This window comes from Eptatretus burgeri, chromosome 12 (genome assembly GCF_056783735.1).
Source record: "Eptatretus burgeri isolate ZD-2024b chromosome 12, Ebu_testis_v1, whole genome shotgun sequence".
NCBI classification, from domain to species: Eukaryota; Metazoa; Chordata; class Myxini; order Myxiniformes; family Myxinidae; genus Eptatretus; species Eptatretus burgeri.
The window spans coordinates 36481356-36508371 of record NC_140972.1 but is presented as its reverse complement, the minus strand read 5'-3'; the positions used below and the strand labels follow the sequence as shown (position 1 = coordinate 36508371).

The following is a 27016-nucleotide window of genomic DNA, read 5'->3' as shown; positions in this document are numbered from 1 at the left end:
CACTACATCTAGAAAATGCTAAACATTTCTGTCAGTGAGTCAGTCAGTGTTTAGGCCTAGGTCACATTTGTTCTATGGCGGCCGTACGCCCTCTGAATTGACAGAAACGTGCGGCGGCCGCAGAGAAACTGAGGTGGCCTCAGGGAGGCCCTAGGCCGTTTGGCTATATTTTACAGGCCGTAGGGGTGCCGTGGAATTGTAGCGCGGAGTTATAACTTTTTTTCATTTCTACGTTCGCCGTAGCAATTCGACAAGCCAAGCTATGACGTAGATGTGTTCCACGTCGACTGTACGTAGGGCGTACGGTGGGCTTGCGTTATTCGTGCAGCTGTCGTAAGCTCTTCTCAATGAAAAATGAATTTTCCCAACCCCCCAAAAATTACGGTGGCCACACTATTTCCACGGTCGCCGTACGGTGGCCTTGCGGTCTGTGTGACTACCTGCGGGCAACGCAGGGTCGACGCACGGTTCCCCTACGCCCGCCGTGCACCTACGTACGGCCTCCGTGGCAGTCTGTGTCTACCGTGCGTCCACCGTGCGCTACCGCTAGAGATCGGAGTATAGGTGTTTGCCTATACCATAGTGCCCCCAGAATCCCAATTTAATTCGTTCCAGGAGGCTGTTCGGATTCCAAAAAGTTCGGATTCCAAAAATATTTTCCCAATAAGAAATAATGGAGTGAATTAATCCGTTCGTGGACCCAAAGAAAACCCACTTTCAAGACACTTTAAACTGAAATTCCCCATGTTTAAGATAAAATAAAAATAGGATGAGTAAATGACCTTCGGTGGCGGTGTATTGTATGTAAACTGGTACAATTACCATATCCAAAGGTCCACACAGGATCGTGCTCCGGCCTGGGTTCCAATCGCTCGCGCACTCTGCGAGAGCGCTGCCCCCAGGGCAGCTCATCAAACATGATGCCCGCAGAACCACGATCACTTTCATCAAACGCATCGGGCTGACCTAATCCTGGATATTCCAAATTACAACTGGTTTTGCTGTGAAATTCAATCCTTGCCTGATAGTCCGTCGGACCACGTGATTGGATTGCTTTTTTTTTTGTTATTAATTAAAACACAAGATTATTAATACAACAAACATCACAAATGAAGGTGAAAACACGAGGTAAGGCCTGTCACATTTGGCTCGGCGGCCAGAGGGTCTACAAAATGTACGGGCACTAGCAATTATAAAGCGGCCGCAGTATTTCCATAGTCACACAATGTAGCAGTCACATATGTTTTTAGCAGCGTCTCGCATAGCGAACGCTGCTCATAGAGAGCTCGGCGTTGTTGTTGTTGTTGTTGTTGTTCTTCTTCTTCTTCTTGTGAAGACAAAACCTTAATCTCTCGGACTCGGCTCTTGTATATACAAGATCCGGATCTCCTTAAATACTGAGCACATGTACACATCCTCACATAGACGGTGCCTTTTGAGAGCGTCTATCATGAACTTTTAAATATATTCGGACATTTGCTTTAAAGTTTTGAAAAGTTGACGTTACTATTTAAATATTATTCCATTTATCGTATTGTAATTTCGTAAATACATTATATATTTCGTAAATACACGATATATCGTAAATACGTAAATACATTATGACGGGTTTCGCTATTGGCTTAATGAAGGCACGTGATGAAATATCGGAAGTTGTTGTTGTTGTTTTAAAAAATATATATATTTATTGTTGTTTTAAAAAAAATATATATTTTTGTTTTCTTTAGCCGACAAAACCTTTAGGTTTTGGACGCTGCTCTTAGACACATTTGTCCTTGTTATTTTTCGGGTAGCCACACGGCGTATTTATAAATTGTGGAGACTGAAAACATGGGTGTGCCGTACGGTCTTTGATTTGATGTCGCACGGTAACCTTAGGGCGTTCCTGCGGAGGCCATAAAATTTTCAAGGCAGACGCAAGGTGCCCGCAAGGCGACCGCAGGGGGGGGGGGGACCCTAAGCCGAACGTGCAGCCAGACGGACGGTAACGAATGGGTAAATTTTTTTTTTTTTTTTTTTACCAGTTCTTTTGTTTCGGCTTGTCGAATTTCTACGGCGAACGTAGAAATGAAAAAAGTTATAACTCCACGTTATAATTCCACGGCGACCTTACGACCTGTAACATATAGCCATACGGCGTAGGGCCACCCTGAGGCCACCTCAGTTTCTCTGCGGCCGCCGCACGTTTCTGTCAATTCAGAGGGCGTACGGCCGCCGTATCCTCGCCGTAGAGAAAATGTGACTGAGGCCTAAAGTATCGATCGACACACGAGAGATGCTTTCACGAGGACTTCCACCAACGAACTGAATGAACAAAGCGCGAAGATGCGGCTCGAACAGGTGGGGGAGACACGTGAACAAACATGAACGCTACGTTGTGTTCGGTTTTTTTAAAATGTATTCGGTTTTTAGGGCAAAATTTTCTCGAAAAAATTGTTCGGATTCCAATTTGTTCAAACAATGGGGCATTCGGATTGTGGGGGCACCACGGTATATTATAGTTATAGTCTATTCAGTTATATATATATATATATATATATATATATATATATATATATATATATATACATACTGGTATATTTTTATTTTAGTAAAAAAGCACTGGTATATATACCCATTCGTTACCGTCCGTCTGGCTGCACGTTCGCCTTAGCGCCCCCCTGCGGTCGCCTTGCGGGCACCTTGCGTCTGCCTTGAAAATTCTATGGCCGCCGCAGCGACGCCCTAAGGTCACCATGCAACATCAAATCAAAGACCGTACGGCACCCCCATGTTTTCGGTCTCCACGATTTATAAATACGCAGTGCGGCTACCCGAAAAATAAAAAACATATGTGACTGCTACATTGTGTGACCGTGGAAATACTGCGGCCGCCGTATAATTGCTAGTGGCCGCAGATTTTGGAGACCCCACGGCTGCCGTGGCAAATGTGACCTCGGCCTTAGAAAGAGCTTTATATATTAGACTAGGTGAATGCACCCAGCGTTGCCCAGGTTCTTTTTGAATGAATTTAATCTTCTGTACATTGGTCTGACGCGAGCCCAGTATCAGTTCCCTATTGGGCCACGGCAGTCATAGCCTCAGGGGGTTGGTGAGGGGGAAACACCACCCCCCCCCCCCCCCGGGTGAAGGGCCTCTCCACCTCGCCTAAAACCTTTCCTGGGCCCGTCCAGACATTTTTTGTTTCAGAGGTTTCCTCCAATCTTTCACCGTTCAGGAGATTTGCGTTTGCAGAGCCTAAGGGTGTTGTTAAAGGGAAACTGTGAAAGAAACACCTCCCCCCCCCCCCACCCCTCACCCGGCTGACTTGAAAGCAAGCGACTTAAACTGTGCAATGTCTACAATACCAAGTGCTGAAATCAATGGGTTGGAATGGTCAATCACCAATTGTAATGCAGAAATAGAGTTACAATGTCCTCTTTATAAGGTATTCGATAGATTAGATAGATTACATTAGATAGATAGATGTATTGTTATATTTGTTATAATTGTTCATGCCTTGTCTGTGATGTACCTTTTTAACTATACCTTCTCCACAACTGCTGGCCTTATTCCTTTCCAGAGTGGATGTTAGGTTGCATTATACTTGTGGTTTGGGTGGAGTTTGTGTTGCCAAGAGTGAGTGTGCTGGTTGATTTGATTGATTACGTGGGTGTGGTGGGGTGTGTTGCTGGGAGGGGTGGATATGACACCGACATGATGGGCCAATTCGCCAACTCTTGTCAAGTTTTTCTTACAAACAATATAGTTCATTAACAAAATTGATTGGATTGAGATTCCTTCCTCAACACAGAAATATCCACAAAGCACTTCAAACCTCTTCCTCTTCTTTTGTATGCAGCACGTGGCTGCGGGTGGCATTATTTCCCGGGGAGACGTGGCTGTGCCACTTATGCAATGGCCCCTGTAGGTGAATGAAGGAATTTGTAATTTGTTCAGGGTGCCGGAAATAGCTTTACAACTCTTCCCAACACCATGAGATCTTTAACGTCCCCCAACTAATGCCAGCAGACGGGATTCCGAGTTTATTGTTCATTTGAGAGAAAAAACACATTTATGCCTCGCCCTTGCAAGCAAAACTACAGAATAACAGTTTATAGCTGGGCCCAGATTCAAATGCAGGCTAAACAGCTCAGAGGTGAGTGGGTATAACTCTCGCCTATCCTGTCAACCCATTTCAAACCTCATGGTGAAGAAACACATGAAAGAAAGAAAGAAAGCAGCCTGTGAATGAGATACCTGAAGAATGGTACTTGTTGAATGTGTTGATTGAGTTTTTTGTCAGAAGCAATACAAAATTATAAAAAGTATGCACCCTCTGGAATATGCTGAAAGCTTTAATAAATGTGATAAAACAAATAAAGATTAATAGGAATATTATTCAAGGTGGAATTCTGTTCTTACTACAGGAAATGGAATTTGTCAGGCAAGAGACAGATATGAACCTGTGGTTGGAACATGTAAAAGTAGGAAGGATTTGGGTTTGTAAGCCACAGGTAAGGGTAGTGATATTAGAAGAATATGTTCTGTTTTAATAAAAAGAGAGGTTTTTAGGCTCGCTGTATGAATTAAGAAGGAAATAAAGGGTTTCAAAAATAGGGTGTGAAAACCATAAAGAAAACACCTTCAGGGAAGTTAGCACAAAAAATAGTGAACTTGTTCGTAACTTCATGAATCGAGAATGAGCATACAAGAAAGCAAGTGAAAAAGGTAAAATTACAGAGAACTAGCAGAACTTTGCAATATAATTTAGCAGAGAAATATTTGGGAATATTAATACTGGGCCAAAATTTTGTAATTGTAATTCCTGTAGCTTGCAATCAAAATCCTTATTACTGCTGCCTTCATCTGGATTTCAACCCACAACCTCTGAGATGCTTGTCTAGTGTTCTCACCAACAAATTACTAATGTACTTTACCTGAATTTCAGAGAAGATATTGATTTAATCTCCTGTTTATTGTTTACAATCAGAAATAGTATATTAATTAGGAGATCAATGGAAAGTTTACAATTTCAGTCGGCCAGGGTAGCATTCTGAGTTGAAATTATTTGAATGTCTCATGATGCTGAGATCCCAAGTTAAAACCTCATTTACACAGTGCTATGTTGATTTGTCCATTGTTTACAAAAATGGCTCAAAACTGTCTCCTGAAATGTTTTTCCTGCATGTGATCTATGTGCAAATTCCACCATGAATCATAAATATAAGCAATTGATGTTGGGAATGAGTGGAGGGGGTATTGTTTAAGATTCAGGATTTATTTTCTTGTTTATGGAACAGTTTCATTGGACATGTATGAGGGGTGGTAAAAAGGTTTCTAGCCTAAAGGCCCTGTCACACCTTGACGATTTAGCCAGCGTATGGCAACGTATCAAAATTTATCTAAAACTCTGGCGTACGCTGAACTATTGATGCTTTTTTCAGTTTTGGGCGTATAATAACAAGTTGGACGTATGCATAACGTATTAATAATGTACACAGAACGTTTCGATAACTTATAGATAACTTATACCAACGAATGCTTAGCGTGTTGTCAGCGTTCACAACTAATGCCCAACGACAGTCTAACTTATGCATAGTGCGGCAGCGTATCACCGAGGATCACGTGGTGTAGCCTATTAAAAGGCTGCCGCTCAACGATTCAAATCATAACCGCACTAGACATCCAAGTGTCTACTCACCATGGAGTCTGGAACACTGACGGGTTCCTCCTGTGAACCCCATTTTTATATACCACTTCCCCTAAACGCTGCCAATACGCCATTATACGGTAGCTGTAAGTTAGAAACACGTTCAGTAAGTTCTGTGGTCGTCCGGAAAACGTCAAATACGTCTACATACGTCAATATGCGTTGGAGATACGTTACACATTGGTTCAAAGCACGTTATTCATAGGTTAGAAATAAGTTTCGGGTACGCAAGACATTACCTCGACGTATTTCGACTTATGAGTAACTTACAAGTAACATGTGTTGACGTGTGTCAACGATCGCATAACGTGCCTACAACTTATGGCCAGCATATGCGGAACGTGTGAGTCATACGCTGGCATACGTCGAAAAATTTTGAGCATGCTTAAAATTTGTCGACGAGCTCGGTGTACTACGATGTATGCCAGCATGCTTCACAGCGTGCTTCAGCGTGCTCTTAACGTATATAAAACTTACCCATAACGTATTCGACGTGTGCCAGCGTATTCGCCAAATTTTTCATACGTCGGCATACGCTGGCTAAAACGTCAAGGTGTGACAGGGCCTTAATAGAAGACAATATTATTTGCTTTCAATTGTTTATTTCTTTTTCAACATCGTCCTCCTTAACATAGTTGTCCTGCAAGTCCGCTTCCAGCTTCACTATGTCAGTCTTGTAAGTGGTCCTTGTGGGCTGGCAGGATAGTCTCGCTGGAGGTATGTGCACTCACTTATCTAGCCTGGGTTGGAATCTCAGCCCAGCTATAAGCTATCATCCTGGTGTTTCACAGGTGGGGCGATACAATGTGTGTGCCATCCTTTTGATGGACATTAAACTCTGTGTTCCGTCTGCCAGCATTAGTGAGTGGACCTTAAAGATCCCACGGTATTTTTTCAAAAGAGCAGATGAGCTATTGCCACCACCCTGAACAAATTATAAATTCCTGCTCCAATTTATAATAATGGGCACTGCATCGTCAGAACTGTTGCTAACTCGCAACCATGTGCTCCATATGAACCACAATGACAAGTCGTCCTTGTTCTGCTTCTCCAGAAACGTTTTTGACAGTTTTGATAATCTTGTCATCATTGAAGCTCTTCCTTCAAATTAAGAAACAAATAAAAGGCTGAAGGAGTCAAATCTTGTGAAAAAGCTGAATGGGGAAGCAGTTCAAAACTTTGGTTGGTCACTGTGGTCTTGCAACATGGACTGTATGGGGTGATGCATTTCCCTGTATAAGCAGCACTCCTAAACTCAACTTTTCACAGTACTTGCTCTTGATGGCTTATCGGAATTGCTGCAGTTCATCACCATAGTGCTCCCCATTGATGTTTCATCATTTGAGAGGTAGTTCATCATGATCACACTTTCACTGTCTCAGAAAACAGTGGCCATGTCTTTTACAGCTGACACTGTCTTCTTGAACCTTCAGGGAGGAGGAGAATGTGTGTGCTTCCACTGCATGTTCTGATTTTTTTTATGCTTCCGCTGACAGTCGCCAGAGGCATTATGTTTTCTGGTTGTCCGTCCATCCATACTTATGTCCGTCTGTGCTAATTTTCTGTTTTTTTCTGCAACCGCTTATCCAATTGACACAAAACTTTCACCGTCGGTGCAACTATTCATGTACAATGTTTTCTTGATAATTATGACATCATAGGACATGTAGTGTGGCAGCCATGTTGGAAAAAGGGAAAAGTTTGGACTTCTGCATCTCTGAAACCGCTCCATGGAAAAAAATTTAAACTTGGCACATGACAAGTACTCCCATTGGACATTTAATTTTTTTTTTTAATGATATCATCACTGGCTTCGTTATGATCTCATAATTGCATACGTTAAACGCTTTATCCGATCTGTATGAAAATTTTTGAGGGTCATCTATAGCTAAATCGTATGGGGGGGGGGGGGGAAGGAATTGAAGACATCATCGGTCACGTCGTTTGGCAGCCTTTGTTTGTTTGTTTTTAACAAAAAACCCTTTGATGAAACTTTACCACAACCTTCACCACCTTGAATGTCCCAAAGTTTGTTCGTGGCATGAAAAAAATCAGACTGAGTCGATGGAGGTTGCCCCCCAAAATAGGTATTTGCTTTCTCCTCCAAAACTAACACGCAATTCTGATGAAACCAAACCACAACCTTTGTCAACCGTGATGTACCAAAGTTTGTTAACGCTATTAAAAAAAATCAGGGTCGAAGGGGATTTACAGGCATGAGGGGTTGCCCCCCAAAATGGATATTTGCTTGAACATTGGTTCATCGGTACATTTTCCTGATAACGTCCCACGTTGACGTCCTCCTCAGTATCATTATTCTACCACGTGAGTGCCCAGGGATATCGCCCCTATTTTTATAGTTGCATGGGGGTTATTTATGTGTGTAAGGTGTCGACAGGGAAGAATTGGGGATTTACCTTGGCATACTTGCGAATGAGTAAAATATTTATCGCAAAGTTGTAGTCTATTTCAGAATTTTTGTAAATTCTATTTTTGCCTTTCAAACTCAATACAATGCTTGGAAGTGTGCATTTTGTGATGGTGGAGGGGAAAGGGAAGCATGGAATGCCACAAATAACAAGGTACATTCCTTGGTTTGATACAACGTTAATACGTCGAGCTTTGAAGCAAAATGGCCATATGTGATGAGGAAAGAAGATAGCTACAGAGGAAGAAGAAGAAGAAGAAAGCATTTAAAACCGAGAGGAAAACATCTAGGGTACATTCTTGGAGAGATGGTTAAAAAGTGCTCCATGAAAACGTGCAGAGATCTCATAAAATATAACTCTCATAAAATATTGCCCTTTGACCCAATTTCTGATGTCCTACCAGCCACGTATAATGCATCGCCATCTATTAGCTCGACTGTACACTATATAGCGTTCACTGCCAGCATCTGTAGAACGGCTGTTTCAAAATATGTGACCAGCATTCCTCAATAAAAATACACTCCTTCGCAATATTTATCGTGCTGTATTTATTTCCATTTTTATTCACTGCCACCTCTGATGTGTACTTACCAGTATAACTATCCTTTTTTGAAACAATGTAAAGTTTTAAATGTGTTTCTTTAAAGTAGCATTTTATTACCTCTGCCAATGAAGGTGAAGGAGGTTATGTTTTCACCCCTTTCTGTCTGTTTGTTTGTTTGTTTGTCTGTTTAATTTTGTACAGGATATCTCAAAAAGTTGTGGGTGGATCTGGATGAAATTTTGCGAACAGGTTGGGTGTGTGACAAGGACAAACTGATTATATTTTGAGGAAGATCCGGATCCGCATCCGACTACTAGAATTTTTTAAGTGATTCTTCACCATTGAGAGATGGGGCCAAAAATGATATATAGCATGATATCTCAAAAAGTTGTGGATGGGTTCGGATGAAACTTGGTGGACAGGTTGGGTGTGTGGCAAGGACGAATTGATTCGATTTTGGTGAAGATCCTAATCTGGATCTGGATATGGAAATTATTTAACTTTTAATGTGATTCTTCACCATTGAGAAACAGGGCTAAAAACTATACAGTACTGTAAAGCATGATATTTAAAAAATGTATTGGGCCTGATATGTTCTCTCGTGGATCAGGAATTACATGGCAGAGGTATGCGCTCTACCGAGTGCCCTACTATACTAGTTCATAATGTGATAGTTTGCCAGAAGTCTGGATATGAGATACACCCTCATTAATGCAAAATACTAGCTGAGGTTTTCAAACTGCAATGTTGGGGGGGGGGGGGGGATATTGCGATTATTATTATTATTTTTTTTAATTTTCAGAGGGTGTTCTGTGAATCTTCTTTTTTCGGCTGCTCCCGTTAGGGGTCGCCACAGCGGATCATCTGTTATGATCTGCATAATGATTTGGCACAGGTTTTACGCCAGATGCCCTTCCTGACGCAACCCTGGTCGCCTCTTACGACACAGGGATATGTTTCACCTATTCTAACCAGGGCATACACCGGGCCCAGTACACTGGTACTCACTTCGCCTACCTCGGAAGGATGACAGGCTGAGTCAACCTCCTGGTGTGTATTAATTCAAGCGGCCAACGGGGCTTGAACTCAGGACCTTTTCGATCCCAAGCCGCTACCCTAACAGGGATTTCCTTATTTTTTTGTAGTAGGAAGCTACCATTAAAAAGTAGCAGGTTACCATCACCGCCCAGGTCAAAAAACCAGTAAAGACCAGTAGCTTACTGGTCAAGTGGTACCAGTTGAAAACCAGTAGCCAACTGGTACCAGTAAAGCCAGTTGGTTTCTTACTGGTTTTAATATGGAAATTGGAATAGAGTGATATATTACCAGTTGAAATACATGTATTTAACTAACTGGTATCAACTGGGACCAGTACATTGTAACTGGTATCAACTGGGAGACCAGTACATTGCAACTGGTATCAACTGGGACCAGTACATTGCAACTGGTATCAACTGGAACCAGTAAGACTTTAACTGGTACAAATATGAGCTACTGGTTTTTTCAACTGGGAAATTGGAATTCTGACTGAATTTAACTGGTACCAGTTGAAACCAATAGAGACCAGTTAAAGACCAATTAGAACCAATCGAGACCAGTTGAAAATGTGTACTGGTTTTAACTGGTTTTTCGACCTGGGCGCGAGCGAAGCTGTATGGCCGGGGTCCAGGGCCCGCCCCGGGGCCTGGAAGCCTGAGGATCCTAGATCGCTGGAGATGCATTCTAGCATGATTTCTGACATGAAATAGTTCTCATATTATCATGCTGTTGGGGTGGAAAACTCCACAAAAACAGGTGGTTAGGCCTATACTGGATGTAGTTGCATTAACAAACTGACTGACTGACTGGTTGACTGAAATTCAGCTATACTGTATAGTTAGTTCAAGCAGCTTTTAAACAGGGTTCATTAATTTAAGGCCATGGTTTAGGGCACACCAAGGTGTCTGGAAGATGGAGTATCTAAGCACTTTAAAAGAGGCATTTCAGCAACATTTGGGCCATACCTTAGTTTTAATAGGGAGATGATACTGCACATGGTGGAGTACAGTGAGAAATCTGAAGTAAGTGTGTTACATAATAATAGTGTAGATGAACTAGCATTCATGAAGGAAACAATATTCCATTTCACTTGTGTGAGTGTTCAGGGTTTGCTGTCTGAATGCCGTGAGCACGAAGGATTAGATTATTATAATAATGTTGGGTAAAATGGCAAGCCAAACTATTAACACTGAAAATTCTGTATACATCAGGATCTAAAGTTTGATTGAAGTAATAGACTTATAGTGATATTATTTAATTTTAGTAATCAAGGAAGTGTGATATTTTTGATATCTATACAAAACATTCTTGGAGTTATACTCATCTTGCATTTCTGCTGTCAAACCAATGACAAACTCATATACCGGTAAACAATATTTCAATCAATCTTTCGGATTAAAATCAAGTCCTTTGGGAATCTGAGTCACTATATATGTTTTATAGAAAGAAAAATTAATTCATCAATGAGATTTCACATTCAAAAAGTTTATTAGATATTTTTGTGCTGCAAACATTCTACATCCTCAACTTTCAAAACAATGTTGTTCAAATTTCAGGATCAAAGTCGCCATAATTCACAGTCTATTTTCAGTTGCAAACATATCCAACATCTTTATGAGATTATTCTAGCAGGAATGAACAAATGGCATTATATGTAATTGAATAATCAATGATTGAAAGCTAGTAAACTTAAAATGTATTTGGGATGAAGAAACGTTCCCTAGCAAAGAACAAATTGTATATGTTCTGTGTAAATTCTTGAAGCTGATGATTACAGTTCTGTTTAACAGTGTTTAACCTATAATCATTTTGCAAGTTAAGCAACACAATTGGAGTCACTGTCACTATCACATGAAATACCTTCTACATTAAATTGTCGCACTGCTTCATTTTCAGTCAGAGGGGACAATTCTGATTCGACAGGCAAGTCATCAGTCAAGAAAATTTGGGGACATGCAAACGAAGTTGATGGTACACTAGCAAGTCGTTGATTTGGGAGCTTCCGTCAAGGTTTTTGGCTACGCCAGTCAAGTACACATTGTCGGATAAGGAGTTCGGCATCATTTGAGCCAACTGAAGGACCATTGTTTGAGATTGTTTACAAGGCATCTAGCATGTCATTTTTCATTGCTGACCTCATTCTTGACTTAATACGCTTAAGGGCGCTGGCTCCCCGTTCTGGCAATGCATTGGAAACTGGCAGAGACATATTAATTTCTGCAAGCTCTACCAGTTTGGGGTAAAAGTGCTTGTACTCATGTTTCTTAGATAAGATTTGTTTAAGTACCCATTCTGTTGGTGTGAGGTTAGATTTTAACGAAAGCACTTCAGCAGGCACATGTTTTTTCCATGAATTTAATTCAAACTTAAAATTCTGCCACTCAGCAACAACTTTCTGCTGACCAGCTTTCTCAAAAAACTGACCACCAAGTAGGTCAATGTAATCTGCACCATACTCTGAAAATCCATGGTCATCAGCTTCAGGTACTGGAAAAAATTTAACTAATAAATAAAAAAAGAAAACCAATGTCACCCGCAGGGTGACCCGTATCTTGCCAAAAGGTGACCACATGTGACTTCTTTAAGGTCACACTGAGGTGAACAGAGCTGCTATCCACCAGGAGCGACTCCTTGAGGAATATCTGCCTACGAGATTCCGATGAGAATCGTTCTACAGAGTAACCATGAAAAATATGCCTTTGCCTCATAACGTCACCAAATGACGTCATAATGTCTCAAGCTTGACATATCTAGAAAGCACTCATCGAGGTGTTCAATTTGAGGTACTACACGATATGGTTCCTAAAACTTGAAAATTTGACCTTGGGGTCAAATATGTTTGACCTCAGGCGCTAACCATGAAGGTCAAGGCCAATCGCCACCAAAAATTAATCATCTGAGTGCCAGACCATGAACTATATTCCCATGAAGTTTGAAGACGATCCGATCAAAATTACTCAAAAAATAAGGGTTTCGTCGACTCCCCTGATTTGCGACAAAGTGACCTTGACCTTTGACCTTGACCTTCAAAATTTTATGCGCTGAAAGGGACCTCTATAGGTCTCTGATATGCGAAGTTACAAAAATTTCCAACGATAACTGTGCTCTGCAGAGTGATTTATACGTGATTACAGACCAAAAAAAAAAAAAAAAAAAAAAAAAACATGTGAAGGTCAAGTCCAATCGCCACCAAAAATGAATCAGCTGAGCGCCAGACCATGAACTATATTCCCATGAAGTTTGAAGACGATCCGATCAAAATTACTCAAAAAATAAGGGTTTCGTCGACTCCCCTGATTTGCGCCAAAGTGACCTTGACCTTTGACCTTGACCTTCAAAATTTTGTACACTGAAAGGGACCTCTATACGCCTCTGATATGCGAAGTTACAAAAATTTCCGATGATAACTGTGCTCTGCAGAATTTTTTATACGTGATTACAGACAAACAAACAAACAAACAAACAAAAAACATACAAGCTGACTAACATATCTTGCAAAAACTTCGTTTTGGCAAGATAAAAAACGAAAAATTGGCGCTGAAGTAGGCGGCGACCTTTGACATTTTTTCTCTGAGTAGACGGCTGCGGGTCGCCGGTAACCGGATTCTAAGGAAACCCCTGCCCTAACCACTACGCCAACACCAGGCTAAAAGAGTTATGTGCATACGTACATTCTGAGAATGTGATGTGAAAATGTGGAGACAATATTCCAACATACTTCATAAAGGATAGGGGGTGATTTATATTAGTACATGCATGACACATAGTGTGGGCTGACGGAATGGCCTAGAGATATGCACACCCCCCTCTAAGCCGTCATGCCTGTGTTTGAAGAATTTCGTGTTTCGTTTTCTTTCTTTTTTCTATAACTACTAGTACGTGCATTACTGAACGTGATTTGTAATCATATATGAAATTCTAGCCTGAGGCTAATCTGTGTGATGCATTTGTGATGTAGGGTTTGCCATGTTTAATTCTTGTTTTCCTTTATAGGCAGTGGAGATGCAAACTCTCTCAATGACCAGTCGAGAAAAAGACGAGAGAGAACAGGATGGAGAGCAAGATGGAGAATTTGTGATGTCAGACGGCAAAGCTATTTCACTTCCTCGAATATCTTCACAGGTATATGTTAAACTAACTTTCAGATTTCTCAATCACTCATACCATCATCTAATACACCTGGCGTTGGCTTAATGGTTAGGGTGGTGGGCTGGGGATCCTAGGATCCTGAGTTCAAATCCCACTCTGCTGTTGAATTAATACCAGGTGGGGTTGACTCTGCCTGTCATCCTTCCGAGGATGGCAAAATGAGTGCCAGCTTGTTGGTATACTGTGTCGGAGTGGTGACCCATCCAGGATTGTGCCCAATAGCCAAGGAGACTGCTTAGGTAGCACCAACACTGCATCGAGTATGGTCCTAATGGATGGATGGATCATCTGATTGTTACCACCATAATTCTTTCCTCGCCTTTGTCTGTCTGACAGCCAATGGCTTCACAGCCTGTGCGACGTTCCATCTCTGCACGTTTTCATGGTGCCTTGCCATTGGCTGGTATGTGCATACGTACTTTGTTTTTCTGAATTTGAGCAAGTGTTTGGTTAGGTTTGTTTTGGTATGATGGAAGTTTCTTGCGGATCAAATCTTTTAGATTATTTATTTGTCCATCATTTGTTTTGCATTATGCTTTTTTAAAGTTGCACTTTGCTTGCAATATTTCCTAGTTGCTGAACCCATGGTGGGAGGGATCAATGATGAGACAGCAGGTAGAGACATGGTAAGCCACATACTTTAGTTCAATGCAGGGTTATATGCAGTTTCAAAGCAATACTCTGTTTCCTCAGAAAGCTACCTACTACAGATCAGACCCGAGACCTTTTTGTCGTTTTGCTGCTTTTGATGGAAAATGAAAACACATACATAGCATTTAAGCTTGCACTTTATACTGAATCAAAACCTGTTTCAACTTGATATATGCATTCTAACACAATTTATATTTCAGTACTATATTTGTTTATGGAAGGATATCATCTCAGGAATATGGTTCACATCTAAGGTATAATTTTTCTGCTGCTATGAATGAAATCACACTTTGGTTTAAATCACACTTCGGCTTCTCCCACAGCACCAATTTCACATTCCAATTTCATTGTTGACAACTTTGGTACAATTCAACTTCATTGTGTTAAACTCTTAAAGGTTTGAACTTACAATTAAACAACAGAGAACAGATTTGATACAAGGAAAAATATCTGATGAGATACAGTAGGTACGTTTGAACGTTGGTATGAACTCTTCATTGTGGTTTGTATGACTATTGCTATCCATATTCATATGTTTTAATATTGGTATTTTAATATTGTTATTCATATGTTGGTTATGGTTGGTGGATTCTCATGATAGGAGCACGATACTGTTACACCCCAGTTTATGTCAGGGATGTGTTATGGAAAAATGCAACGAAAATTGAAACGACGTAAATCAAAGCAATTTTTCTCATAAGAATTGATGGAATTAGCTGGGGATGCGTTCCCTATGTCACCATTTCGTGTATTATATTTTGCTTTTCCCCTATGTTACCCTTTTTTGATTAATGACAGTTTTCGTCAAGTGCACATAAGTATGTACAAATAAATAAATAAACAAACAAACAAACAAGCAGTCATAGACTGGTACTTACGAAATCGTCTACTTGACCTCTGACCTTGTCTCATAAAAGCTGTCTCGAGAGAAGGTAGCGACGCAAACCAGAAGTTTATACGATTATTCTGTACCAAACCATCAAAAATCGAATGTTTTGGATGTTTGACCTCACTGTGACCTTGACCTTTGACCGATTTTGACCAAAATCTAATCAGCGCTAGCCATCACCCTCCTGAATCAAGTGGTGTAATTTGACATTGGTAGCTTCTTCCGTTAGGTAGGTAGGTCGAATTTGGCGAATCTTCCGTAGGTCGAATTTGGCGAACAACCCTATCCTGCGCGGGTGGCCAATTGGCATGATTGTGGTGAGGTTAAACCCCCACCCGTGACTAGCTCCTGGCGTTGTTCCAGGAGGGTCACGACTGAATTGTCCGACCGGTGGGTGACGCGGTCGCGATTAGAGTTGCGTGGCCGATCGCATGCCGGGCGGACCGAAATTCGTAACAATACTTACGAAATCTAAAGATTTCATAAGTAATAAAGCAATTACCAGACATATTTTAATATAAATAAACCTCTCCCAGAAGTAGTCTGAGTTGGCGATACCTCTTCTTCTTCCTCCTTCCATGAACAGCGGCACTTTCTTTATGGTTCCCAGAGGGAGACATTATGTGTTTAGTCTTGGTATCTGTGATGTCCTGCTTTTTGGAGAGAAAAAAAACGTTTGTTTTCATTATGAGGCAGAATTTCAAGTGTGACCAATTGGCTAATATTCCGAGTTGGCTGTACTAGGAACCAATAGCGATCACCGATCGTATCCCTCAAGTTATAGATGGTACGGATCATAGTTGGAGGCAAACTTAATAACCCAGCAACATCAACGGAACGATCACCAGCATCCATTCGACAATAACATCTAATTTCACTTCCAAGATAACACTTTTACATTGCCTCTTAGCCAACCTATAGCACAGTACATTTATTTATGCATGATGCAAAGTACTGTAGTTCTTTGGGCGATTTTCCGTTCTTCCAATTTGTTACTTTATCAATGTATCCTGAGGTCTTCATCAGTCTTGTAAGTTACATCACATAAATCAGGGTTTTACTGTACATTGTTATTTGCTCCACCACTGAAGGTGGATGGAGATTATGTTTTCACCCCTGTCTGTCTGTTTGTTTATCTGTCTGTTGTGAGAAGGATATCTCAAAAAGTTATGAATGGATTTGGACGAAATTTTGTGGACAGGTTGGGTGTGTAACAAGGATGGATTGATTAGATTTTGGTGATTATCTGGACCGGATGCGGATCCGATAATGTTTCAAGTTATTCTTCACCATTGAGAGATGAGGCCAAAAAGATATACAGCAGGATATTTCAAAAAGTTGTGGATGGATTCGGACAAAACTTGGTGGACATGTTGGTTGTTCGAAAAAGGACGTATCAATTCGATTTTGGTGAAGATATGGTTCCTGAGCTGGATATGAGAGTTTTTTTTAATTGTCAAGTGATTCTTCACCATTGAGAGATGGGCCAAATATGATACATCGCATAATATGTCAAAACGTCGTGGACGGGTTATGACACAACATGGTAGATGAGTTAGTTATGTGACAAGAACAAGCCGATTCGATTTTGATTCAGGTCTGGAATCAGACCTAGGTCTGGAAATGTAAACAGTTCAGCCTGGTGGAAGTATGTGCTCTACCGAGTGCCATTTTAGTTCTTGTTTTTAAGTATTTGGAATTGTGAATTTGTGTTCGGTTGGTGTAATTGATATTACTTAATCTTGCAGTAGTTTATTGTTGTTGAATCTTATCCAGGTTCCTCCTGATGACTCCATCTTGGTCTATTTGGGTTCCTCCTGATAATCCAATGCTGTATTTGGTCAGCTATTTGATTTTGCAGGCGTGTTACAAGCAGATTAGTGGATGATTGTATTTGATTTATTTTGAAACGTGTGATCCACTAGTTTTAGGGGCAAGTCGAGCAGTACATTTTAATACTTTTTTCCAAGGATTTGATTAGTTGGTGGACAGTGCAGATAAGGAATGGTAGTGAAAAGATGGTTGGGAAACGAGCCAATCGAGAGTAAGTTAATCACGAAACAAGGAAACTCGCGGATGATCCATTATATTGTGTGATGAATGTTTGTGGGCAGTATCTAGGATATTGGAGACACAGGATAGTCTTTTTATGGTGGAATCGTATCAAAATGGCACAACTGAAGATTGTTATAAATAGGTTGAAGGAAGGGATAAATAGGTTGACTATGGAGGAGAAGAGGAGGAGGTTGGGACCATACTCCTGTGCAGAGCGTTGGTGCTGCCTAAGCAGTCTCCTTGGCTATTGGGTACAAACCTCGACGGGTCGCCACTCCGACACAGAGTACCAGCATGATGGCACTCATTTTGCCGACCTCGGAAGGAAGACAGGTCGAGTTAACCCCACCTGGTATTAATTCAACAGCTGAGCGGGATTTGAACTCAAGACCCTAGGATCCAAAGCCCACCACCTTAACCATTAAGCCAACACCAGGCATTACTTTGGAGGAGGTAATGGAATGTGAAAAATTTGTAGATAAAAGCTGTGGGGCGTGGGTGTGGGAGTCTTCAGACGAGATTAGCTGTGGTGAGAGCATTGCGAGTGCTGGCAGCGGTGAGATTGGAGAGATGGTTTTTGTCAGAGGTGAAACTGTTAAATATGTAGATTCGTCATTCTGTATGAAAGATCACATAGAGTTGTCTGTTGTTTTTAAGTAGCAAAGTTAGGGATATTGAAGTAAAGTTAAATGGCATCATGTTGGGTCATGGCATTAAAATGTTCTTAATCTGCAAATCGGAGCAAAATATATGGGGAAAGTTCACTCAGAGGATTTGAAAAATGGGTACAGGATATTTAATTGACTAAAAGCAAAGGGTTGTGATGAAATGTTTTCTGGCATTCTTACAAGAGTAGTTACGTAGAATTAACCACTTAATTAGAATGAGTCGAGGGATATCTGCAGACCTTAACCGCTAGAAGAATGGTGTGGGCAGCAACCTTTCGCATTTTGGAAGCAATCAAACTAATTTTGGGAGCAAAAGCAAAAATGCTATTCCATCGAAACTACTCAAAAAGAATGCTGTTATTTTAGTCTCATCATCTATCTATCTATCTATGTATTACTAAAACTCTCATCTTGTATTTATGTATGTATGTATGTATGGATGGATGTATGTATGTCTATTTAAATATAAATAGACGATGTATGTATGTATGTATGTATATATGTATGTTCCCGAAATACAGCCAAAATGGTACACGATATCGCAAAAGTTTTCGGCCCACATTCCTCACCATTCTCCTGTAGTGTGCAATAACAAGTTTCGTTAAAATCGGGAAACGAAAAAATTATTAAAAAATCAATTCCTGATTCAGTCAAGTACTCTTCGGGAGAATTTGATCAATGCAAACAATCTCAGCGGTATAGTTTGCTGGAGCTATCTTTTTTGTTATTTCTTGAAATTATTTATTTTAAAATCTCAAACATTTAGTATAGACAAAGAACGATTTATTTTTAAGCATAAAATAAACATCGTCATTTTGATCTAATACTTATGTGTTCATTATTAAATTAAAATTGTGTTTCGAAAATTACGCACAGTAATTTTTTTGACTTTCTTTTCTCCTTGTTTTTTTTTCACATTGACGCGCAATATCACGTTTCGTACAAATTGGGCAACGAAAAAAAATATTAAAAAATCATTTCCCGATTCAGTCAAGTACTCTTCAGGATTATTTGATTAATGCAAACAACCTTAGCGGTAAAGTTTGCTGGAGCTATTTTTTATTTTTATTTTTTGTAATGATTTTTTTCATCAACCGCTGTCACAACGGGAACCCAATGCGTTCACGGGTCGTCTAGTATATTACTAAAACTCTCATCTTGTATGTATGTTCCCGAAATACAGCCAAAAACAGTACACGATAGCGCAAAAATTTAAGGGCCACCTTGCTCAGCATTCGCCTGTGGTGTGCAGTATCACGTTTCGTTCAAATCGGGCAATGAAAAAAATTATTCAAAAGCAATTCCTGATTCAGTCAAGTACTCTTCGGGAGAATTTTATCAATGCAAACAACCTCAGCAGTATAGTTTGCTGGAGCTATCTTTTTTTTTTCTTGAAATGATTTATTTAAAAAGCTCAAACATTTAGTATAGACAAAGAGCGATTTATTTTTAAGCATAAAATAAACCGCCATTTTGATATAATCCTTCCGTGTTCATCCATATATTACTGAAACTCTCATCTTGTTTGTATGTATGTATGTATGTATGTATGTATGTATGTATGTATGTATGTATGTTCCCGAAATACAGCCAAAACGGTACGTGATAGCGCAAAAATTTTAGTGCCACCTTACTCACCATTCGCCTGCAGTGTGCAGTATCAGGTTTAGTTCAAATCAGGCAATGAAATTTTTTTGAAAGAAAATCAATTCCCAATTCAGTCAAGTACTCTTCGGGAGAATTTGCATTGATCAAACAACCTCAGCAGTATAGTTTGCTGGAGCTATCTTTGTTTTTTTTCTTGAAATGATTTCTTTAAAAAATCTCAAACATTTAGTATAGACAAAGAACGATTTATTTTTAAGCATAAAATAAACCGCCATTTTGATATAATCCTTCCGTGTTCATCCATATATTACTAAAACTCTCATCTTGTATGTATGTATGTTCCCGAAATACAGCCAAAACAGTACGTGATAGCGCAAACATTTTAGTGCCACATTACTCACCATTCGCCTGCGGTGTGCAGTATCAAGTTTTGTTCAAACCGGGCAATGAAATTAAAAAAACACAAAAAAAAAAACAATTCCCGATTCACTCAAGTGTTCTTCGGGCGTATTTGATCAATGCAAACAACCTCAGCGGTATAGTTCGCTGGAGATATCTTTTTTTTTCTTGAAATGATTTTTTTCATCAACCACTGTCACAACGGGAACCGAACAGGTTCACAGGTCGTCTCATATATTACTAAAACTCTCATCTTGTAGGTATGTATGTATGTATATATGTATGTTCCTGAAATACAGCCAAAACGGTACACGATATCGCAAAAATTTTTGGCCCACATTCCTCACCATTCACCTGCAGTGTGCAATAACAAGTGCCGTTAAAATCGGGCAACGAAAAAAATTATTAAAACGCAATTCCCGATTCATTCAAGTACTCTTCGGGAGTATTTGATCAATACAAACAACCTCTGGTATAGTTCGCTGGAGCTATCTTTTTGTTTTCTTGAAATGATTTATTTTAAAATCTCAAACATTTAGTACAGACAAAGAACGTTTTATTTTTAAGTTTAAAATAAACATCGCCATTTTGATCTAATACTTCCATGTTCATGAATAAATATAATTGTGTTTAGAAGATTACGCACAATAATTTCTTCAACCTTTTTTTCTCCATTTTTTTTTCACATTGACGCACAATATCAAGTTTCATTCAAATCGGGCAACGGAAAAAATTAATAAAAAAATCAATTCCCAATTCAGTCAAGTACTCTTCGGGAGAATTTGATCAATGCAAACAACCTCAGCGGTGTAGTTCGCTGGAGCTATCTTCTTTTTTTTTTCCTTCAAACGATTTATTTTCTCATCAACCGCTGTCACAACGGGTTCACGGGTCATCGAGTTAATAAATAAAATTGTGTTAAGAAGATTCCACACAATAATTTCTTCGACTTTCTTTTCTCCATTTTTTTTTCACACTGATGCACAATATCAAGTTTCATTCAAATTGGGCAACGAAAAAAATTATTTAAAAATCAATTCCTGATTCAGTCAAGTACTCTTCGGAAGTATTTGTTCAATGCAAACAACCTCAGCGGTATAGTTCGCTGGAGCTATCTTTTTTTTCTTTTGTTCTTTTTTTGAAATGATTTTCTTTATCAACCGCTCTCACAATGGGAACCCAACGGGTTCATGGGTCGTCTAGTACTATATATAAATCAAGAAGTGTGTGTTTCTTTTTTATTTGTTGTGTACTTTACATATATGCAGTCCTGAACCGCTGTATGGAATGAGTTGAAACCAGTGTTTGTACTTGCGTTTGTGCACAGGAAGGTTTTAGATGATTAAAAAAATCAATAGCCCAGCAGGTTCAGGGTGGGGGAAGCACCCTAATTATCTACATGTAAATATGCATGGGAGTGAGTATAACAAATCATACTGCAATATGTTGCTAACCTGTCTGTATCTCTGGCGGGCTTATCCCCTCCACTTCTAGGGAAATTAACCCATCCATAATTCTGGGGGGAATTAACCTGTCCATATTTCTGGGGGAATTAACCTGTCCGTATCTCTAGGGAAAGCAACCCCTCTATTTCTAGGGAAATCAAACGGTCCATAATTCCCGGGGGAATGAACCCGTCCGTATTTCTGGGGGAATTAAACTGTGCATAATTCCGGGAGAATTAACCCGTCCATATTTGTGGGGGAATTAACTCGTTCCTAATTTGGGGAGAATGAAGCCACCAATAAGGATGGGTTCCATGCTAACAGTAATAATTCTGGAATTGCGTAAGCAGCTTGATGCCATGGAAACCAAGACAGTCAAGATTATTAGCATCTCCCCCTCTCAAACCTGTCTCCTTCCTCCAAATCCTGGTGGCATCTACTTAAATCTGTCTCTGGTGTATGTTCCCCCTCCATCCCCTCCCTTACCTCAAATGGCTGCACAGCTGACACTGCACGTGAAAAGATTGAATGCCTAAACTCTGTGTTTGTTTCGAAATCTTGTGTCCCAAACGCATCTCTTTCTGTACCTTACCCAGTCACACCCCTCTGTTCCTGGACTCTCTTTTTCTCCTGACAAGGTGGAGAGCTTGCTGTCAAACCTCCACTCTGATTCTGCAACCGGTCCAGATGGCATCAGCTCACGTGTCCTAAAAACCTGCTCTGCTGCTCTTGCTCACCCTCTCTGTTCTATTCACCCTCTCATTTGCTCAAGGTCATCTGCCTTCTGCTTGGAAATCAGCAAACATTACCGCCCTGCATGAAAAAGGTGCAAAAACACATCCTTGCAACTACAGACCAAACAGCCTTCTCCCAATCAACAGAAAGGTAATGGAATCCATCATCGATTCAGACATTAAATTCTTCCTCGTCTCCAATGGCTTGATTTCCGGTCATCAATTTGGATTCAGACCAGGTAACACTTCCCTGGACTTGCTGCTCCTGCTTTCCCAACAATGGATGGAGGTCTTCAATGCCAGACATGAGATCAGAGCCATCTCCCTAGACATATTGCGTTCTTTTGATACAGTCTGGCATCCCTCCCTGCTCACCAAACTCTCTTCTTATGGTATCCAATACAATCTCCACTCATGGCTCGCAGACTTCCTCTCCTGTCGCAGCCAACGTGTGGCCCTTAATGGAATTCACTCGTTCCCTCTTCCTGTCCAGGCTGGAGTTCCTCAAGGCAGTGTTCTGGGCCCAGTGCTTTTTCTCGTTTTCATCAATGATCTTTCCGAAACTCTGGAAAATCCTCTTTATCTCTTTGCTGATAACTCTACCCTCTGCGGTACCATCTGTCATCCTTCAGATCGGCAAGCAACAGCCTCTTCACTCTCTGCAGATATGGATCAAATCACAAGCAGGTCCAACACCTGCAACTTGTCTTTTAATCCTGACAAATCTCACACTCACTACGTCTCTCCGAAAAGACCATCTGGAAACCCTCCCCCCATCTACTTTTTCAACAATCCTCTTGAAGAAGTCCTTTCATTCAAACTTTTGGGCCTCACTATCTGTCATGATCTTTCCTGGGAAAGCCATATCTCCAAGCTGGCCTCCAAAGCCAATCACCGATTGGGCATCCTCCATCGTGCAAGGTCCTTCCTTAGCACACCTGAGCAACTGACCACATACAAAGCTCTCATCCGCAGCATGATGGAGTACTGCTCTCCCCTCTGGGCTGGTGTTCCTACCTCTCACCTTTCTCAGCTTCACGCTGTGGAAACCAAGGCATTTAAGATCATTGGTATCTCCTGCGATGAGGCTGAGTCTTTCAGTCTCTCACTCTCTCACCGCAGGCAGGTCAGTGGTTTTTCTGTCTTCTTCCGTCTCCTCTCCGGCTTCACTCCCACTGCTCTATCTGCTATCTGTCCCGCCCATATTTCTGCAAGGTGCTCAGTCTGCCAGAAAACCCCCTTCTGGTTAAATTACCAAAATCAAGAATCACTGCTCACCTTCATTCTTTCATTCCTCTTTTTCCCCACCTTTAGAACGAACTCCCACCCTCTCTTCAATCCCACTCTTCCCTCCAGGTCTTCAAAACAGCTGTTCACCACCATCTCTTATCTTCCCCCATCCAAAACCATGATCTTTTCTACCCCTGTTAATCCACCCCAATTCCACCTCCTTCATATTCCCTGCTTTCCTTTCTGAAAGTCCCTATAGTGTCCATCTTGTTTACCCCGTGTACCCCGCCCCATCCCTCTCCCTTCCACAAATCTCATGTCTATTTCCTACTGGTTTGTGTTTCCCTCTCCCATCCCTCTTGTCTCCTGCTCCTCTTCTTTTTCATTCTTTGTGGTAGCTCTTATACGAGCCTTGACATTGTATATAAAAAAATAAAAATAATAAAAAAATTAAAAAAGCTGAGTCGATAGGTCTATCACTACGCCATCGCAGACAGGTTGGTTGTCTCTCTGTCTTCTACTGCCTCCTTTATGGTCTTGCACCCTCTGCTCTTTCCCTGCTTTGCCCCCTCCTCCCCCCCCCCCCCCAGGTTTCTGCAGGGCACACATGGTCTGCCAGATCAACTCCCTTCTGGTTAAACTCCCTAAATCCAGGATCACTGCTCACCTCCACTCATTTGTTCCTCTTTTCTTTTTCTTTTTTCTTCCTCTTTTCTCTTGTGGAACCAACCTCCACATTCTCTTCAATGTCATTCTTCCTTTGAGGTATTCAAAACAGCTGTTCACCACCATCTCAGATCATCCCCAATCCAAAACCATGATCTTTTCTAGCCTCGTAAACACCACCCCACCCCAATCCCTCCTCCTTCAAAATTTCCAGTTTCCCTCTTGAAAGTTTACTTCTGCATCCATCTCCACCAAATGCATCCTCTTCTGCCCGTCATTCCTTCCCACACCCGTTGTTTGTCCAAGTCTGCCTCTATCTTGGCCTTCAACTCTCCTGTTGGTGTTTCCCTCTTCTCTCAACTGTTCATTTTGTCCTGTTGTGCCCTGATCCATCCAGTGTACTAATTCTATCTCTTCCACGATCCTCGACTATGCATTCAAAAAAAAAATATATCTTTTTGCCACCAGGATAGGTAGCAGAGTTTGCATATCGTATATCATAGCAGAGTTTGCACATACACCATCGTCAGGGCAAGGACAACAGGAGACATTATCCCAGTGTACTTTTCATGAATACAAGTTATACAAATCACTCGACATTAGACACTAGACATTATACAAATCAACATGGGATGACCAAAATCAACACAATACATGGGATTTCAATCTGAGATACCAGCATCATGAACTATCTGCTCTGATGGGAACACCAAACCGGTTTCGCTATTTCTTCACACCTTTTTCTGTTTAAATTTCATGACTCCAGTTGCATTTAACAGGATGTAGGTTCAAAACAATGGATTATGTCAGTCAAGCCTGCAATGACTCCACATAATTTAAACGCTACTTTCCCTTTCTCTCCGTAGTGCATCCTCTCTCCATCAGCTGCAACCTTCCGTCGGTTTCGCCGTCAGCTACCACCGACACCACCCACACCACGACCCTCCATCTCACTTTTTCCCCGGGGAACAATCGGAAGAAGGGGAATTCAAGAGAGACCCGAGGAGCTGTGTGATCTCACGGGTGATATGCTTCCGGGTCCAATTTCCCCACCACCACCTACCTTCCCACCTCCACCACTACCTTGAGAGTGTATACAAGGGGGAATGTGATCTTAGCAAAATGGAAATGTGAACGGCGATACACTAAGGTGAGGAAATAATCGAAGGTCTTGCTTATGAGGCTCGACTTTAGGTTAGTGTACCTAAACCTCCTCACAAGGTGAGGCATTTGGATGGTTCTGAAGATTCCCAAATGTTTTACCCAAAGTCTCATTTTGGCTTTGTCTGTCTTGTATTCCTTGGGGAAGAAAAAGCCAAATCATTGGTCATAGAATAGACACAGCTGTATGACAGGGCCAAAACAACCATTACACAAAAAAGCGACAAGTAACCTGAGCACAACTTAAATTTTTTAAACATTTATTACTGATGTACATAAAACAATGGCATACGTGTTTGTTTAGCTGTGAGTGCATGTGTGTTGGATGAGGACCAGTGATGGGGACACTAACATCACCTGCATGAACTCATGCTTGAGAAAAGGCATCACGACCCCCGCCCACACAACAGCAATTACCATCGCACATCGGGCTGCAAAAAAACGGACAAAGTCAACAGGCATCATCATCCATAGCAGTACAACAATCGCTTTGGAAGGCACGTCTGCCTCAACCAAATGCCTACAAATGCCCAGTGTGCCAAAAGCTTGTCAGCTTCTTCCATGGCCAAAGTGTGCATGTCCCCAACTTCACATACATGCATTCAAGACACCAATTCCGTATGTTACATGAGTGGGCTTTATCATTTGTTATACCATAGTTTGATTCACATCTGCTGCATGTTTTGCAGCAGGATAGCATCGAGGAGGTAAACCAGAGAGAGTTGTGAAGCTGTCTTACCATAACTAATGTTTGAGCAAAGACCTTAATAAACTCTTTGCATTCTTTCAAACCACCATTTTGATCCATCTCCATTCCATAGCCATCTTACCCCCTCCCTTGTTTCTCACAATTGCTACATCTGCGACATGCAATGTTGTATACCATGTCGGCATTGGTCCACAACTGATATGACGCATGGTGATAGTGTCTGAACACTTTCTATGGCCAAAAACTGTGAGGGTTATGGCAAAATCCTGTGCCGTTGTAAAGTGAATACAGTATCTCTCATCTTTCTCTTTTTTTATTGTAACCTCTCATAATCCCCTTTTTTCTTATTGTTCCTGTTTTCCTTCATCCATCGTACTCGATCCAAAACGAATCTTGAAGACACCAATGCCAAACCGTAATGAGACGTTGGCTCTCAACAGATGCTTGTATTTTGTATGCATGGGTACATGGTACTGTGCATGTGAGCCATGTTGGTGTGTGTAGAGTAAGTAATCACAAGGCCATAGGGTTGCATCTTCACTAAACTTCCCTTACAGCAACTGTGACAAACGTCTCGTGTTTTGAAGGACTCACATTTTCTTTTGTAGTGATGCAATGACCTTGGAAGTAAAAGGTCATGGAATTGTTTGTGTGCATGAGTATGGACTTTTAATGGAAATATTGCATGACATCAGTTTCAATGATGCTCTTGGGATCAAGGGGGGGGGCTTAAATTTTAATTTAATTGGATTGGCATGTATTAAATTAGAAATAAATCTTTTAACTGATCATTCCGCTCGAATTGTGAGCGCTTTCCTGTCTGAACATGGTGCAAATTCCCCATGTGCTCGCTTTCTCTTGCTTTTTTTCCTTTTCCTGCTTCATAACTCTCACCTGTTTGTATGGCATTTTGTACCATCTTGGGATCAATAAATTATTGCAATTTGCA

The 27016-nt window shown here is 40.9% G+C and overlaps 1 protein-coding gene across 6 annotated transcripts in view; it reads left to right on the top strand.

Annotated features, from left to right (window-relative positions):
- The window catches only part of LOC147015421 (voltage-dependent N-type calcium channel subunit alpha-1B-like), a 293408-nt gene extending 266392 nt beyond the window's left edge, over window positions 1–27016 (top strand). For all 6 annotated transcript variants that reach the window (XM_085850152.1, XM_085850151.1, XM_085850153.1 and 3 more), the window contains 4 exons: window positions 13697–13825; window positions 14189–14255; window positions 14426–14478; window positions 25064–27016. In XM_085850152.1, coding sequence (XP_085706278.1) covers window positions 13697–13825; window positions 14189–14255; window positions 14426–14478; window positions 25064–25285 — 471 coding nt within the window. In that variant the 3' untranslated portion in view covers window positions 25286–27016. The remainder of the gene's footprint in view (window positions 1–13696; window positions 13826–14188; window positions 14256–14425; window positions 14479–25063) is intronic.